Consider the following 18660-nt stretch of genomic DNA (forward strand, 5'->3'; position numbering starts at 1 on the left):
ATCTCAATGGCTTAAAACCATAGACATTTTATTTCTTGCTCTCATTGGAGTCCAATGAGGAGGTAGAGCAGGAAATTTCTGCTCTGCATGATCATGGCGGGGACCTGGGCTCCTCCTCACCTGCAGCTCATCCATCCTCCAGACCTCAGAATCTTCTGCTGAATCTGTGACTCCTTAGTCAAAGAAAGAGCTTTTGAGTGGAAGGTGGGGAGAGGGAGGAGGAGTAAGGGCGAGGCTAGGAGGTTGTGTCCATCACTGCGATCCACAAGGGTGTCTGCCTGGCTCTCACATGACCCCCCTCTGACCAGAGGGCTGTCTGGGAAATGGGGTCAGGTGTGCACCCAGAAAAGCAAACAGTGCGGCTTGAGCCTACCTCTCTATGTCCCTCAGCTCTTTGTGCTTCCTGTGCTAACTGGGTACATGGGGGATTGGGCAGTTTGATATGCTGTGCGAGCCTGGTTTCTTTTCCACGTTGGTCTCAAAAATGAACTTGAAGTCCAGTCTTGGTGTACACCACCATTCTTCCTGGCTTCATCTCTCCCAACTGGCCCAAAGTTGGCCTCAGCTGTGGGGTGCTGGGCTTCTGCTTTCCAGAAGGTTGGTGGGCTCAAGGTGGCCCTGAAACAAGACTGTGGAATCAAGGCAGACACAAAGCAAGAGACACTCCCACACCCTCTGATGCAGCAATCCGCATCAGCCATGCAGAGAAGACTCTCCCACGGTGAAGGGCAATGGGAGGAGACCTGGCAGGGGCACGTGGAGCCCTGGGGAAACGTGCCCCTCCTCAATTCGAGCTGAGGGTCCATGCATAAGCACGTGGGGCCCTTGTTGTCACATCTTCATATTTTTCAAGAGAAGTCAGAAATCTGATTTTTATTTGAAGACTCAGAATTAAAAAGAAAAAAAAAAAAATGGCTTAAACAAAATGTCTGTGAGCCAAGCTCTAGCAGCAGGCTAATCACTGCTGTCTCTGGTTTAGATTCTGGAATGTGACCCTAGCAATCCAGCCTCCTCACCGTGATGCCCCTTGGAGAGCAGAGGAGTCAGGCTCTGGCTGCCTGAAGAGGAGGTAGGGGTCTGCCAATAAACTTAATCTTGAAACAAGCTGCCAGATGCTGCAGGAGGTCCCCAGAGTGCCAGGAACAGGCCTACCCCTTGTAGGCCAGTACAGTCTGGAGCCTTCCAATGTTAGGCTGGAGACTGAGTGTGAAGAATCACTTCCTTCAGGAGCAGGGTGCTGGGGTCCAGCCCCAGCAGGATCCAGGGATACCTTCAGGATGATGGCGTCAGCGAGAGAGAAAGAGTTAAAAGTAAAGGGGAGAGAAAGATGCTTGATCTTCCTTGGTTTACACAGAAAGCCAATAAAGCTCCTGACATGGAACTTGCTCTGTTCACGGAGGCCTCAGGTGCCCTCTTGGTGGGATGAGGACACAGGATGCCCTCTCCCTGGTGAAGACACAGGGCGCCTTCCCGATCAGGTCTTAGAAGCCCAGGCAAAAAAAAGTGAACTCAGAGGGCCCCTGTGCTCCAAGGAGTCATCCTGAAAGAAAAAGAGAGAAAGAAAGAGAGAAAAAGAAAGAAAGAAAGAATGACACGGGGAGACCAAGCTTTGGTGAGCAAGGCCTGCAACTTTATTTTTAAAAGGAACTTTTATATCCTCAGTTGTACATAGAGGATAATAGGGGGGTGCGGAGTCATGCAAGGTCAGCAGTCCTTGACCCTTATTGAGACCAGGCTTTCTTTCTGCAAACCTATCGTATGCAAAAGGCTTTAGGTGATTTACATCATCTTCTGGCCAGGAGGCCTGTTAACATTTTTTCCTCTGATAAAGGTTGATCAACCAGAAAAGTTTTTTTCTACAAAGGTGATTTTTCTAAAGTTTGGCGCCACTCCCCGAAAGCACTGGATAAAGTTGCATTCCTATAGGGCAAAGGTGTGGGGTGTAACAAGGAAGGAATTTATTACCTCGAGGGTCTAAAGTTGTTAACATCAAGGCTACTACCTATTTTTCCTGTATACCAACTATATTAATTAATATACACACAAGGACACAATGGGTAAGGGATATGGAAACTTGGCAGCAAGCATTGGCTCAACAATGAAATCCTCCACCAGTTCTATTCTAATAATTTTTAACTCCCTGAGAAGCTCTATACTGTTAGAATATCTTAAGCTTCCCGTGCCTCTCGTGGTTGGGAGGCTGTAAACAATCACATGCATAGTTGTAAGAGTCCGGATAAACCTGTCAGGCAAGTTAGAAAGCCATCTGAGAGGTTTGAATTGAAACACTCCTATTATGCCCAGGAGACTTATTAACTAGAGCTCTAAGTTGATTTCCTTCAGAGAAAGGTGATCAGGGATAGCCCCCTGTTAATGTCAGAAGAGTTGGTGAAAGGCATGATATAATAAACAGTAGACAGACAGATTCTGGTTTTGGGGTAGATGCTCGAGCAGGTCCAGGGGAGTCCCTCAAGTCCTGATCTGCCTTTGCCTGTCAGGTCCTCTCTGCATGACCTTTGTCATGGGTGGGATCTCTCGTGGTGGCTCCCGGCAGCAGGGGGTGGGAGCTTACCTCTCTTTACCTCCTGGGTCCTGGCATTGCTATTGCCAATGCCCACATCTGGGTCCTACCACATCCCACTTCAGTCTGTGCAACAAGAGTGACCGAGCCTTTATGGACTCAGAAACTGTTCTGCTTAGACAAGCTGAGCTATGCATAAACTAGTTACAGAAAGCCACTGATGATCTACTCCCGTGTGGTGTCTGTTGCCTCACTGGTACCCAGGCTCACATGTTTGACTGTCCTCCCACCGACTTAAACTTCAGTTGAAAAAAAGTCTTCTGATCAGATCTGAGAGGGGGTTCACCAACATGGAAAAGAGCAAGGCTAGAAATAACACTAGTATTGAATCAGAATTAGATGTATTGGTGTCAGCTCCAGAATGGTTGATACATACATGTACAGATAGATATAGAAACAGTTACAGGTGTTGTGGGTATGTGGATGTTTTTATCTATGTCTGTATCTGTGTACAGGTGTGTATTTTCATCTCCGTCTGCTGGCCAGGCCTAGAAGCAATGGAAACCCAGTAGCAATGAGCACACTTGAGTGCTCAGATCAGACTTGTCTTCTAAATGTCCTCCTTCACAAAAAGAACCAGAGCTCCTCAGAGAAATAGCTGATCCCATCAGTGGATTAGGAAGAGTACAATTTTTTTTTTTTTGCCAGAAAATGCAAAAAGGTTCCAAGAATTATAAGAACAAAAAGACTAAGAGCCAGCCTGAAGGGGGCCCCCACAGGCCAAATCTAGAAATATTTGAGCATCTGAATTAAAATGGGCAGTGCTGTCCAGCAGCTGTGAGACCCACTTACAGTGCGGCCAGTACCCTGGTAGAGAATTTGAGGCCAATGTTGAACATGAAATATGTAAAGTGGGCACAGAAGGACTTCAGCCACACAAACAATCGTGCTGTCAGTGAAAGAGCCATTGGGCAGAGCCAGTCTCTCCAACAAGGAAATCTGCCCCGAAGGTGTCCAGTCGTCCCCACTCCCCATGCTGGCGCGGCTCGGGTTGGCAGACAGCCACTTGCTCTCGGGCTTTTTGATACTACAGGGCAAGATAATTATGGCAAATTACCACCTCCCAACCAGTCCACAGATACACACCTCATCTGGCTTTCAGGGCTTTCTGTATCATTTGATGATCAGAAGAGTGGGCCCTTGAAACACCCCTTGCCCAAAGACTCCTTTCTCACTTATGGCGACTGACATTGACCTCTCTGATGGTTCCCTAATACTGAGACCCTATTGGAGGATGAACAAAAGCCTGTGACCCTTGTTGCTGTTGTTGTTCAGTCACTCAGTCATGTCCGACTCTTTGTGACCCCATGGACTGTAGCATGCTAAGCTTCCCTGTCCATCACCATCTCCCGGAGCTTGCTCAAGCTCATGTCCATTGAGTTAGTGATGCCATCCAACCATCTCATCCTTTGTCGTCCCCTTCTCTGCTTTCAATCTTTCCCAGCATCAGGGTCTTTTCAAATGAGTCAGTTCTTTGCATCAGGTGGCCCAAGTATTGGAGCGTCAGGTTCAGCATCAGTTCTTCCAGTGAATATTCAAGGTTGATTTCCTTTAGGGTCTTTAGGATTGTCACCCTTGAGACACCCTGTAAAGCAGATGTGACCTGAGGGCTGTGGCGTGTGGGGACTATTTTATACTCCTACAGAAGGGCCTGAAGAGAATGTTTGACAAAACACTGCTTAGGAGCCAGTCTGCAGCCTCCAGAACAGAAGGGCCATGGGCGTGCACTGCGGTCAGCATCCTCCAGAGCCTTTCTGCACCAGTAACGCTGCTCGCCACCAAATGCAATGTTGAAATCAAACCAGAGACCAAAACTTAACATTTGGTCTTGCAGTTAGGACAAATGCCCTGTCCCCACCCATGTGTACTCTTGTGAGACGCAGCCTGTGGGTGGGGGCTCCCTCCCCTCCTAGCTCCGGTTAAATACTAGTTAATGTTGAGTCACTGTGCATCGTCAGAAAAATGATCAAGTACCATTTGGGGTTCTGGTTAATTTCAGACAGTCTTGTTTTAAAAGGAAGCCCTGTGGCAGTGGAGGAGAGCATTCTTGTTTGGAGGTAGGGAGGCATACATCCCAGAATACATAGTGGTAAGGGGGAACTTGGGTGAAAGGGCTGTTTTGTTTTTGCAACTTCTCAGTAGGTTTGAAACCGTTAAAAGGAAAAAAAGACCAGAAAAAAGTAAAGAAAAATCCTGAGAGTAGTTGCCTTCTAAATGCTGGGAACGTGCCTGCTTTTTCAATGTCTGGTTAAATTTTGTTGCACTTTCCAGATATTCTTCAGTAGGAGACAATGCAGTTTCTAATTGAGGGCCATGGTAACCAGTGTCTACGCACTGGTCACGACGTTGACTTTGCAGTGCTACAGAAGACTCCCCTAGGCACCTTGTACCCCACCACCAGCAGTTTCCATTGTGCCAGTTTCTGTCAGATATTTTTACTAGTTCTTGAATTTCATGTAAATGGAACTACATGGTTCTCTTTTGTGTCTGGTGTCTTTTGCTCAACCTGTGAGAGCATCATATATGTTACATCTACCAATACTTTGCTCCTTTTAATTGCTGTAAAGTACTCCATATGTGAATATATGGGAATTTTCTTGGTGGGAATTTCAGTTTTTTTCCCTTCCTGGCTTGAAGCTGTTAAAGTATAAAACTTAAATAAACTCCCTCGAACATGCATTTTGCGGAAGAGCCTTGTTGAGACATAGTGTAGACCAGGGATCAGCACACACTTTTTCTGTAAAGAACCAGATAAATACTTCAGGCTCTGCAAGTCATAAATGGAATTTCATTTAAAAAGCAGGTGGCAGGCTGGATTTGGCACATGGGCTGTCATTTGTGGAACCCTGGCGCAGATGCTTGGTTTGTTAGTAAAAACTGCCGAAAGGTTTTCCAAAGTGGCTGCTCTTTTAAAACTCTTAAGCAATACTTCCCAAGAATTCAGTGTTTGCTTCACATCCTCGTCCATGCTCAGAATTGGCGGTCTTACTCCTTTTAGCCTTGTAGGCATGTAGCATGTCTCGTTGTGGCTTTCCCTTGTGATGGCATGATATGAGTGATGCTGAGCACCGAAAATGTGTGTTTATGAGCCCCTGGAATTCCTGCCAAGGGGTGGTTCAAGTGCTGTGGACGTGCTGGGTGGGTGGTGTTTGTGTCAGGCACATGTAGGCGGCACCCTGGCTGTGAATCTGTAGCACGTGTTACTGCAGAGCAGCACTGCCGCACACCCGGTGACACAGCACAACACGTGCTCCCCGCCTGAGGGTTCACATGGGCCAGGAGTCTGGCCTTGGCTCCCCCGGGCCTTCCCTCCAGGGCCTCACACAAGGTTACAGTCGAGGTGCTGGTCGGGGCTGTGGGTTCATCGGGGTTCATCTGCGGAAGGACATGCATCCAGGCTCAGGGTTGTCAGCTGTGCCCGGTCCACGTGGGCTGTCGGCTGGCCTGCGGGCCTCAGCCTCTTGCCGCTGCCGCCTGTAGCCTGCTCTTCCCTCCTTTCCAGAAGACTTGTTTCCTTTAGCCAGCCAGGGAGTGTGTCTCCTCGCAGGCTCACGGAGCACGCTCACACACATCCCAGGTTACAACCCGCCCCCCTCCACCTCACACACAACTCCAGGGAAGATAGCCCAAGGGTGTGATCCTGAATCCCAAGAATCAGGGGTTAGAGGGACCATTTTTAGAGTCTGCCTGCCAGAGTCCTGGTCCGAAGTGTGGATTGATCACGTAGCTCGTCTTCAAGTCTGTAACTTACCTCATCCTTTTCTTTGATAGAAAAAACGGCTTTATTCAAACGAAACCAAACTTGTCCATTCTTTATTTTATGGACAGTTTTTCTTATGATCTGTTCACCACTGGGTTGTCCACCTGAGGTTACAAAGAGTCTTCTGTTCTTCCTTCCAGACCAGGGCTTATCAGCCTTGGTGGTACTGATCACGTTTTGGGTGCGACGGTTCCTTGTTTTGGGGGCTCTCCTGTGATTGTAGCGTATTTGGCAGCATCCATGGCCTCCAGATGTCTGGAGTGCCTCTTCACCATTGTGACGGCCAGCAACCCCCCCAACTGTCTCCCCCAGCTGAGGACCATTGTTCCTTTGTGTTTTCAGTTTAAGCTTTGTATGCTGTCATCCACCAGAATCTATGTGGCTGCTTCATATCGTTCCACAGAGAGACCCGATTTCTCTGCATAATTTCCCTCGTGAATTGTACTTACTGCTTTTGTCTTAAAGTGCCCACATATGTGTGCACCCATTTTGGGGTTGCATCCCATTCAGTTTGTCTAATTTATATCCTTCTGCCAATAACTTTTTATGAGTTTTTTTGCTGAGTCCTGAAATCTGGTCATGTAAATCTTCAGACTTTGTTTCAAGATTGATCTGACCATGCTAGGTTAGCTACATTTCCATGTATATTTAGAAATCAGCATGTCAACTTTTACACACAAAAAAATCTGAGATTCTGATTGGAACTGAATCTGTAGATAAATGTGAGATTGTTGTAGTCCTAATAATATTGAATATTTCAGTATATGAAATGATAAATCTCTATTTAGTTCCTTTTAAATATCTCTCAGCACATTTTATGGCTTCCAGTGTAGAGGTCTTACAACTATTTCATTAAATTTATTTCTAGGGGGGTGATATTTTTTATATTATTGTAAACATTATTTTTCTAATTTTATTTTCTGACTGCTGCTGGTGTGTAGAAATGCAGTTAATTTTTATGTCAACCTTATATCTGGTGATCTTGATAAATTCATTAGATATGGTACTTATTAAGTGTCTTTGGATTTTCTCTGAATACAGTCATTTCATCTCCAAATATACTTTTACTTTTCTATTTCCATTCTTTGTGCAGTTCCATCTTCCTTGTGGTCTTGTGCTATGTGGGATCTCCTAAACAGTGTTGAATAGGGAGTCAAAACTCTAGTCTTTTCCCTAAGCTTAGGGGGGAAATAATTCAATTTGGTGACATTAGTCTGATAACTGCATTTTCTATAGACACCCTTTTTATATTGAGGAATTTGCCTTCTATTTCTAGTTTTCTGAGGGTTTTCACTGATTTTTTGTGTGCTTGTACTGTAAAACACAAAGAGTTTATTAAAAATTGCAACTACAAGGATGGATTTGTCTGTTTCTCTTCTAGGTCATTCAATTTTTGCTTTAAGTATTTTGAAGCTATATTATTCAATGCAATCATTTAAAATGGTTATGTCTTCCCATTAAATTTTCCCTTTTATGCTTATGAAATGTTTGCCTTTAATAGTATTTTCGCCTCAAATGTCCTCCATTGCTATTAATTTTGCAAACAAGGTATTTTTTTTTGAGCGCCACTTGGCATGTGGGCTCTCAACCAGGAACTGAACCTGCACCGCCTCTGAGAAAGCACTGGGTCCTAACCACTGGACAACCAGGGAAGCCCCATAGGTCAGTGTGTGCATTGCCTATTTTTTCCATCCTTTTATTTTCAACTTATAAGGGCTTTTTTTTATATTTTAAAGTGTGTTTCTTTTAGACAGTATAAAGTTGAATGTTACTGTTTAACCCAGTATAAAATTCATTCTTAAAATGAAAGTTTTTAGTCAGTTTCTATTTTTAAGGTAATTCCTGATATTGTTGGATTTGTGTGGTTTTACTTAGTTCCTATCAGTCACGTCTGTTTGTTCATATGTTCTTCCTTTTTCTGATTATTTTGATTAAGTATTTTAACATTCCATTATCCCTCCTCTGCTAGGTGTTTAGCTTTTCTTCTGCTTTTCGTGATTACTCTAGCAATTACCATCTGCATTCTTGATTTATCTACATCGCTCATAAACTTTACCTCTTCATGAGTAGAATGGTAAACAAGTACAGCTAAATTTACTCCCTTCTGCCCTTTGCACTTGGGTTGTCATAGACTGGATCTAAATCCCACAGGTCCTTGTTATTGTTGGTTTAAATGGTCAACGCCCTTATATATCCAGCCATGAATTTATCCTTTCCAAGGCTCTTCCTTCCTTTCTGCAGTTCTTTTCCTTCACAGATTGTTCCTTTCAGCTAGAAGACCTCTGTTTAGTACTTGTTAACTCTAGGTCTGCTGGAAATGAATTGTCTAGATTTTGTCTTCAGATATCTATTTTTCTATTTGACTATCTTCCTTTCTAATTGATAGCTTCCCCAGAATTAAGAACATGAGAGCCTTTAGCACCTTAAACATATTCAATTGCCATATGGATCCCATCCTGGAGTTTCTGTTAAAAAGTTTATCAATCTGCTTGTTGTTCCTTTGAAGTTAATGTGTCTTTTAGTTCCTCTGGCTACTTTAAAGATTGCCCCCTTTACTTAGTTTTCCTCGTTAGTTTTCAGGATTTGGCTTGTGATATATCTCAGTTTGACTTACATTTTTCTTGCTTGGGATGCACTGAGATTCTTAAATCTGTGGATTGAGATCTTTTGTCAGGTTTAGAAAATTCAAATACTGCATTCACCCCATTTCCTGTCTCCTTTAGGACTTCAGCCACATACGTGATTTGACAATGTTCTTCACAAGTTTTTTTATGTTGGTTTTTATTTTAAATTCCATTGTCTCTGTGTGCTTATTTAAAAGTTTGGGTAATTTCATTGACCCAAGTTTTAGTTCAGTACTTGTGTCTTCTCATTCGGTTCAGTCGCTCAGTTCCGACTGTTTGGTTCAGTCGCTCAGTCATGTCCGACTCTGAGGCCCCACGGGCTGCAGCATGCCAGGCTTCCCTTTCCATCACCAGCTCCCGGAGCTTACTCAAATTCATGTCCATTGAGTTGGTGATGCCATATTAAATTTGCCCAGTAAGTTCTTTACATTTTTCAGAGTTTAGAGTATCCATTGGGATAGATAAACAGATTCCATTTCCCTGTTGAAGTTCTCCCAAGATCTTGTCATCAGTTTTGTTCACCTTCTGTCCCTGTTTTCTTTAGCATGATTATAATAGTCATAAAATCTTGTTTGTTAAATATAATATCTGGGTCATCAGTTTATCCTGTTTTTTTTTTTCTCATGATTGTCCCCCTTTTCCCCCCAAGTATTGTAATTATTTTTTTTACTTGCCAGAAACTGTGTGTGTAAAAGTTGTGTAAAGACTGAAGTAAGTGTTCTTTCCCCCCAGAGAGGATTTGCTCTTTCCTGTGTCAGGCAGCCAGGGTAAGATAAAATGCCGATCAGTATGATGGAGCCAGCGGTGGCACTGGGGAAAGGCTGTAGATTTTGTTACAGTCAATTCACCTCTGGTTCAGATGTCTCAAGGGCGAGAGGTGTGCTTGGTTTATCCTGCACTTCTCTCTTCAGCATGATCTTGGCATCTGTGCTCCTTCAGAGTGCAAGGAACTTTGTTCTCCTTGCAAGCTCAGCTTGCACCTCCCTTACCACCAAAGTACTCATTAAAGCTGCCATGACAAGAAATCAGCAGGAAAAAAGTGTCTTTGCCTTAGGAATGCTCCAGAATTGGCTTTCACACCAGTCCTCAAAAGCTCTGTTTCTCTTTATTCTTTCATAGTTCCTGTGCAATATTGAGTCCAGTTTTGAGCCCATGCACACACTTGTCAAATACCTAAAGTAGGAAGAGAGCTACAGATCTGCATTCAGAGTGGAAAGGAGATCTTTCTACTCTGGCATTCAGTTCCTCTGCTGCTGCTGCTGCTGCTGCTAAGTTGCTTCAGTCGTGTCCGACTCTGTGTGACCTCATAGACGGCAGCCCACCAGGCTTCCCCGTCCCTGGGATTCTCCTGGCAAGAACACTGGAGTGGGTTGCCATTTCCTTCTCCAATGCATGAAAGTGAAAAGTGAAAGTGAAGTTGCTCAGTCGTGTCCGACTCCTAGCAACTAGACCTATTTTATTCCCAGTAGCCGATGTTCTTTTTAAAACGTGTTCTGTTGCAGTTCATTCAGTTTCTTCTGTTGTGGTGGGGATAATGACCTGCCACTGCTTTCTGTATCTTAGCTACAGGCAAGTCAAAAATGCACAAGTTTTATAATTGGAGAAAAGGAAGTAATTCTCAATTAGAATTATTTACAAAAAACTTCCAAGATATCATGTACAAATATCACTCCATACATTTTAGCATTAACAGTTGATTTTGTGAAAAGCACCATCTCTAAACACAAATTAATTTCTTCCAGTCATGGCTCACTCAGCATCTATATTAGGTTAAAAAACTAAATAGCTACTTTCTAAGCCTACTTTAACAATTAGTAGAGGCCACTGGGCACAGTTCGGACATGTCCTCCCATTTTTCAGCCTCGAATGAAGGATGATTTCTGAGTTTGCAGCAGTCACTTTTGTTCATGAGGCACAATCAGGAGAACAAAAGCCAACATGCTGAGGATGACAAGGTGAAAATGTATAAAGAGAATGAGTCCCTGTTTTTCAGCTGCTAAAGCAAAGCCAGAATCTGCCTACTTTTAAGAGAAAAATAAATTCTTATTAAGATTCTGTGAGTTTAATTTTCCTATCACTTGTAACCCAATGTATTACTAGTACTTAAGTTCCATTTCAGTTACTCAAATGAAACATGATATGTAATAGCCTAATTTCAAATAAATGATACAGTAATGAATGACTGATACTTCTAAGTAGAATTATTTTCCCTATTCCCTGTAGGAATATAAGTTTTCCTCACCTGGATACTGAAAGCAAAAGGCTTGCTATAGTCTGGAAGTTAGGGTTGAGGCCTTCACGAGAGAGAAGGCAGCTGCTTTTCGCAGGGGTTCAAGGGCCCACTGGGAGGCCTATGTAAGCAGTTGACTTCCTCAATCTGATTGTCCTAATGTTTTACAAGTCCACTGTTAAAACCAGTCTTTGGAATTAGGGGATTATCCAGAAGTAGTCCTGATTAAATATCTTAGCTAGAAGCTATGATGTTAATAACCATCGTTGTGGGTTTATGTATCAGGGTGCTAACTGAAGGCAAGCCTCTGAAGGACTGAGACGACAAGGGGAGAATTTGAAGATCTGCTGAGAGGGATCTGGAAGTTGGTTTTGGAAGGGGGTGAACATCCCCTAGGAAACCAAGGCCACGATAACAAAATACCACAAAATGCCAGGTGGCCCCAGCAACAGGAATTTATCTGCTCACAGTTCTGGAGGCCAGAAGTCCAAGATCAAGGTGCCAGAAAATTCAATTTCTGGTGGGCCTCTCTACCAGGCTTGTAGACAGCCGCCTCATCACTATGTCCTCACGTGGCCTCTTCTTGGTGCCCGTTACTGGGGGTAGCGTGCACTAGCTGTCTTATGTTTCTTTATGAATGAAGGATACTAATTCTTTGGGATCAGGGCCCCATCCTAATGACTTCATCTCACCTCAATCACCTCCTTAGAGGTCCCATCTCCAAAACCAGCAACACTGGGGTTTAGGACTTCAGGTATGGACAGTGGGGAGAGGCAGACCTTCAGTCCATAATACCAGGAAACAGAAAGAGGCATTGAATGTTTCAGGGAAGAGCAAGAGAACATCAGACGCCACATGGCGTGAAAGAGTGAGTGGTCACTGGCCTGGGGACCAGGGTTGTGGCCCTACCATGAGCTCACTGTGTGACAAGCTGTGGCTCAGCCACTTTGCCTATCTCCAGTTACAACAAAGAGAGTGAATTTTGTCTCCATGGTCAAAGATGCAGTGAGCCAGACCTGAAAAGAGGCATTGTAGCCCTTGGATAAGGGAAGCAGCATCCTGTGGCTGGTTCCAGGCCCCAGGACCCAGTGAATGGAGTGCCCTCCATGAAAGATGGCCCTCCCTGATGACCCCTGGTACTTGTTGGGGCCCACCATGTCATCCGCACTGGGTGTCCCAAGCCCAGGCTGTGGCCTTCATGGGTCCAGTCCTCATCTCCTCTCTCTCAGGAGCACACTCCAGCCCTCTGCTCCCTGTGTGGGGTAGACCAGAAGTCCTCTGGGGCTCCAGAAGTCAGGCTAATAGAGTCAGCCCCTGGCTCTGGAGTGGCACCCAGTCCCAGAAGGACAGGTTGGAGAGCAGGGTGCTCCCGCTGGCTGGCACAGCAATTCTTTCACAGGATCACATGAGGTCGGGCCACCAAAATCGGGCTGAGACACTGATGGGTGGTGAGTGACACTCACATAGTACACAAGACAAAGGATCTTCACATGCACTAATGGGAAGATAATCAATAAGTCCTTCTTTTCTACCCATTATTCTACCCATTATTCATGGACATGGCTCCATGAATTTTGTAATGCATTTTTGATCAAGTTGTTTATATACAGACAGGTGCTCTGCAAAAATATTTTCCAACAGCCACATACCCTAGGGGTAGCCCTAGAAAGAGGGCTCCCTATTTTACATTTTGTCTGAAACTGGTTAAGAGAGGAGAGGAGTCAAAGTGGAAAAGAATTGATGATGGACAGGTTGCTGGAAGGGAAATCTTGGCAGCTAGAATATTGCTCAGTCAGAAGGAAACAGAAGAGCATGTGAATAAACCTTTATACGTCCTTGTTTCTTTTAGATAACTATGAGAGAAGTAGATGAATCTCCAAACCTAACATTAATTAACGACTGAGTGTTGAGCCTTCAGCACTGGTGCCACGTCTACTCTCGGGCTAACTTACTCATTGCTCTGCAAACAGTTCGCTAATAACCCTGATCTTGACAATTGAACTATAGACTAGGCTGCTTAGGTCTGGGTTTTGTTTTTGTTTTCCAGAAACAATGATTTTAATCAGCATGTTTCACACAGCAGTAATATCCATACTCCTGAGGCACACGTGTCATAGCTGCTTACTTAGAGGGGCTTTCTTTAGATGGGAAAAAGCAGGCTTATTCATTTTTCAAAATTATTATTCATGTTTTTTTAATCTGGAACATCTGATGTCACAGAGGTGGCCAACTTATTATTTACAGATGAGGAAAATGAGGGCGGGCTCTGGAGCCCTATGAATTTTTTCTGGTCATATAGTGGCTCTTTCACTTACAAACTGTGTAACGTAAGCCAGTCACCTAACTTACTTGGACCATCAGTTTCCTAACCTTTTCTTTGGAGGGCCAGCCAAAAATATTGATCAATTTACTAGTGGATCTTCATCTGCTGTTATTGTAGAAGCTCTTTTTTTTTTTAATTTTTAAAAAAAAATTTTATTTTAATTGGAGGCTAATTATAATATTGTAGTGGTTTTGCCATACATTGACATGAATCAGCCATGGGTGTACACATGTTCCCCATCCTGAACCCCCCTCCCACCTCCCTCCCCATCCCATCCCTCTGGGTCATCCCAGTGCACCAGCCCTGAGCACCCTGTCTCATGCATCAAACCTGGACTGGCGATGTGTTTCACATATGATAATATACATGTTTCAATGCTATTCTCCCAGATTATCCCACCCTCGCTGTCTCCCACAAAATACAAAAGACTGTTCTATACATCTGTGTCTCTTTTGCTGTCTTGCATACAGGGTTATCATTACCATCTTTCTAAATTCCATATATATACATTAGTATACTGTATTGGTGTTTTTCTTTCTGGCTTACTTAACTCTATATAATAGGCTCCAATTTCATCCACCTCATTAGAACTGATTCAAATGTATTCTTTTTAATGGCAGAGTAATAGTCCATTGTGTATATGTACCACAGCTTTTTTATCCATTTGTCTGTGGATGGACATCTAGGTTGCTTCCATGTCCTGGCTATTATAAACAGTGCTGTGATGGATATTGGGGTACACATGTCTCTTCGTGTCAATTCTGGTTTCCTCCGTGTGTATGCCCAGCAGTGGGATTGCTGGGTCATATGGCAGTTCTACTTCTTAATTGTGTTTAGACCTGGCGACTGTCTGGCCACGGCCTCCGGGGCGGCCTCTAGGCGTGGGCTGAGCGGGGGCAGCAGGGGGCCGGGATTGCACCGGCCACCACCGCCCACCTGGCCATGGCCGTCCCCAGGGAGTTCGGGGAGCATGGGTCCCACGGCGGCTGCGACGCGGTGGCAGCGGCGGTGAAGCACGGCTCAGGTGGCAGAGGGGGCGGCCACAGGCACTGCTGCCGCCGCCTCCATGGAGGTTTACCCCAGGTCTGGTTTTTAAATCTCGCCTCTTAGGCAAATATAACAGAAGCAGCAGCTAGATGGTAGAGAGTCATTTCTGGACCTTCATTAGACTGATGTTATCAGTGTTTCTGGTGCCCTTTGGACAAGTTTCAAGTTACCTTTATCCTTCAGCCCTAGTCCATCCTCCATTACCTGCTGTGCCTCCTGGGGCAGGACCATTTTAGCATTTTTCCTTTGTAGCAAGCATGATGTTAAGCTCTGTCAGTAAAGTGCTATGGAGGGACATCGCGGGAAGAAGAGGCTTCTCTTCCTGATTCCAGTACATTCATCACATTAGACAGTTGCAGGCATGTGATCTTTTCTGCTCTGCCTGCAGGGGCCAGCCCCGTGTGGTGGATGTCTTCCCCAACCACTCACCTCAGGAAGCTGTGTAGGAAAATGCCTCTGCTAGTCCCTGGCTCACTCCACTTTGTCCCTCAGAGTCACTTTCCAATAAAATTCCAGGAAATACTCCCTTGCGAATGCCAGTCTAAAGCACTCAGTGTGAAGAGTCTCACCCTGTAAAAGATTCTGCAAATGACTCAGCATTTCAAAGTGGACTTGAGCCTTAGGGAACACCTTCATTTCTCAATGTGTTTACTCTTGTTCCCCAGAGGGAGAAAGCCTGACTTAAATGAAGGCTGGACAGCACAAGCTTTCTAGGCAGGGTTTTGGCAAATTTAATATTAATCCGGCTTCTAGGTCACCTGAAAATTGTGGCATACAGCTAAATACCAAGGCCATGTGGGAACACTTTCTATGGATCAGACATTGTTCTGAAGGTTTTACTAGAAGAACTCATTTATATAAATCTCACCACCATCATATGAGGTGAGTCCAACCACTAACCTTGTTCCAAATGAAGTTAAATAGCCTGGTTGAGGTCATAGGTGACAGAGCTTGGATTTCTGCCGGGACACTCTGGCTCTGAAGCACATACCCTTGGCCACTGTGCTGAAGTGGGGTGCCTAGTGGTCAGCGTGTCTTTGGAGGGACCCTTCAAGAAGCCCTTAAAAAACTCCCAGAGCAGCTCAGCACATTCTGTTTTTCATTTACACTCAAATGGTCGCACTCCAAATATGTTCGAATCAAAAGATTGACGTTCTCCCCTTGGCACCCAGACACTAAAAGTTGCGGGAGATGTCGCAAAGCCAGACTGTCACGCTGACTTTAAATTCATGATCATTCATCTCAAAAGGTGTCTCAGCCCTCCTCACTGATTCCTCATTAGGAGCTTGAGTCCCCTCAGTCTCTGAGACATTTCAATTTTCTCTTCTGCCCTCAAATGTCCCCTGCCCTCTTCTCAACAGCTTTCTCCCTCCCTAATGTGCCTCATATTTCACTGAAAAATAGAAGTCATCAGATAAGAACTCCTTCGTCTTATCACCGTTGAAGCCACAGGTCCTCCTGCATTTGCAGACTCATTTTTCTCCTGTTGCAACGGGAGAAGAGATCCTCCTCCTGACGATGGCGGGTCCTCCCACTGAGGTCATATCACTTCCTCTCTGCTCTTTGGAGTTCACTCCTTCAGTCACCTGATGTCTCTCCTGCTCTCTTGGGTCAGCTCCTCCTCCACCTGGCTGATCCTTGAGATTATTCAGAGGCCCTGCTTTCTCCCGTCTTTAAAAGCAACTCTCCTTTTACCCCACAGCCCATTCCTGTCACGTCTCTGTCCTTGTCCACAGTGAACCTTGATAACGGTTGTATTCGTTTTGAGACTCAACTTCTTCACTCCAATTGGTCTTTTTTTTTTTGTCCCTGACGGTCCAAACGGACCTGCACTTATCAAGCCCCCAGTAACTGCCATGTTCTCAAAGCCAATGACAACGCCTCAGAAACTCACCTTATTCCATTGATACGATAGCCTTTGACACTGACTGCTTTTTCCAACACTTTTCTTATTTTTGTTTCCCTTGTATCTTTTTTATTTTCTTCCACATCAGATAGATTGGCCAGGTCAACCATGGATTGGAGGGCATTTTCTATTACATGCCAAAGAGTAAATGTTTTATCCTTTGCAGGCCATGCAGGACTCTGAACCATGTTCTTCTCTGTTTGCTGCTGCTTTTTCTTCACAACACTTAGGAAAAAAAAAAACTCCTGAGCTCATCAGTTCAGTTCAGTTCAGTTGCTCAGTCGTGTCTGACTCTTTGCAGCCCCATGGACTGCAGCATGCCAGGCCTCCCTGTCCATCACTAACTCCTGACAGACTCATGTCCATTGAGTCGGTGATGCCATCCAACCATCTCATCCTCTGTCGTCCCCTTCTCCCACCTTCAGTCTTTCCCAGCATCAGGGTCTTTTCAAATGAGTCAGTTCTTTGCATCAGGTGGTCCAAGTATTGTAGTTTCAGCTTCAGCATCAGTCCTTCCAATGAACATTCAGGTCTGATTTCCTTTAGGGTGGACTGGTTGGATCTCCCTGCTGTCTATGGACTGTATAGTCCATGGGGTCGCAACAGATGCCTAACTCTTTCACATCCCTAGAGGGAAATGTCATACGTTAAAAATGGAGCTTCATCTATCTGAAACCATAACAAAAAGATCACCCCAGCATTCCTGAGCTCATAGACAACACAAAAACAGACTACAGGCCAGATTTTGCCTGTGGGTTGAAGTTTGGCAATCTCTGACTTAAAAAACAAAGCTTTCATTTTTGTTTATGTTCCATGTTGATCATGGGTTAGTTGAGGGTTCTGCTCCCTGTGAACCCCTTGAGACCCAGACTGGTTGAACAGCCACTGTCTCAAACATCCCCGAGCCAGAGTGAAAAGAGGGTTCCGGAATGTACCATGTCAGTAACAGCCGCTTACAGCTCATTGGCTGGAAGCAGTCGTAAGGCCCACCCAACCAAGGGGGGACCCGTCTGGCCCTACTGGTGGCCATCATCTCTCAGAACTGCATCGTGGGTAGACAGGTCACTCCAGTCTGATGTGTGTCTTACAAGCTGAGGCACTGACAGCTTTTCTTCCAGACCATTTTTGAAGGATGTCTGGAGAGCTCAGAGCCTTAGAAGCCAGGAATTATGCCTCATTCTGGAGCCTGGGGCAGGTTTGTTTACTGGCCAATGTAATACAGACAATGTCTTCCTAAGACAGCAGTAGGCCAGTTTGCTTGGAGCTCCTTAAAAAGATCAGGGCTCTTTGAGCTCCAAGTTGCTCACGTGTAATGCCAGCCCACGGTGCTCACCACATCCACATGTCACCCTGCGGGATTGGGAAGTGAAAGGAACTGACACAGACAGGTGGAGTTCCTGCTGTTCTCTGTGCCATGAAAAACAAAGTCCTTTGTCTCCCAGCATCATGTGTCTTCTGTCAGCATCCATGAAACAGTAGCTGGCTAAGTCACGGGACAAAGAAGGCTCTCCCCTCCTTCCTTAACAGTAGGGCCACTTTCCCTCTGTCACTTCATCAGAAAGGGTCTTCCTGACCCGCTTTCCTACAAGTTATTCTCCTTCATAGAGGTTTTTTAAATCTGAAAAATAAATTGGACCTTAATTTTCCATTTCCCTCCTCTTGAATGGAAGCTCCTTGACAGTTTCCTAGCCATCTTGGGTGCCAAGAACAGTGATCTGGCACACATCAGGGGCTCAAAAGCCCTGCTGAAAGAGAGGAGGGAGAGAGAAAGGGAGAAAATGAATGTGGGTGTCCCTACCTGCAGTTGGTCCAAGACTTGTCCAGCTCCAGTGTGCTCAGCCGGCTTGGCCTAGTCTTCAGGAAAGGTTAGCCAGTGAGAGTCAACACAGACTCGAGACATTTCTCCCATCAGGAGCCTGTCACCACACCAGACTGTATTCCCAATGGGAGCTGAAAGCTCCTCCCTTGGTGGACAGGTGTGGGTGTAGATGTTGACTGGCCCCGGGCGCTGAGTGTGCTGGACTCCCTTGCCCTGTTCTGCCCACATCAGAAGGCCTGGTACCTGTGCTCATGGGAGGGATAGGGGAGGGGGCTGGCAGGCAGGCTGTCTAACTTACCTGTCTCTCAGCAGAGATTCTTGTAAGGTTCTCTCAACCTGCTCTTTCTGCGGTTTTGATTTCCAGTCCAAT

The 18660-nt window shown here is 45.1% G+C and overlaps 1 protein-coding gene and 1 long non-coding RNA gene across 2 annotated transcripts in view; both read right to left on the reverse strand.

Moving 5' to 3' along the window:
- LOC109567008 (E3 ubiquitin-protein ligase RNF146-B-like) overlaps positions 1-6616 on the reverse strand; it is a 45674-nt gene extending 39058 nt beyond the window's left edge. Inside the window, exons 1-2 of the mRNA XM_070800605.1 lie at positions 6516-6616; positions 3464-3608 (exon numbers count right to left, since the gene is read on the reverse strand). Coding sequence (XP_070656706.1) covers positions 3464-3608; positions 6516-6616 — 246 coding nt within the window. The remainder of the gene's footprint in view (positions 1-3463; positions 3609-6515) is intronic.
- A 9698-nt stretch (positions 6617-16314) lies between these two features.
- LOC139186197 (uncharacterized) lies at positions 16315-18381 on the reverse strand. The gene is made up of 2 exons (XR_011569735.1): positions 18270-18381; positions 16315-17098 (listed from the first exon to the last, which is right to left on the reverse strand). It is a non-coding gene; the product is annotated as an uncharacterized lncRNA (long non-coding RNA).
- Between the last annotated feature and the right edge of the window lie 279 nt (positions 18382-18660).

Source organism: Bos indicus, chromosome 12, assembly GCF_029378745.1.
Source record: "Bos indicus isolate NIAB-ARS_2022 breed Sahiwal x Tharparkar chromosome 12, NIAB-ARS_B.indTharparkar_mat_pri_1.0, whole genome shotgun sequence".
Taxonomy (NCBI): Eukaryota; Metazoa; Chordata; class Mammalia; order Artiodactyla; family Bovidae; genus Bos; species Bos indicus.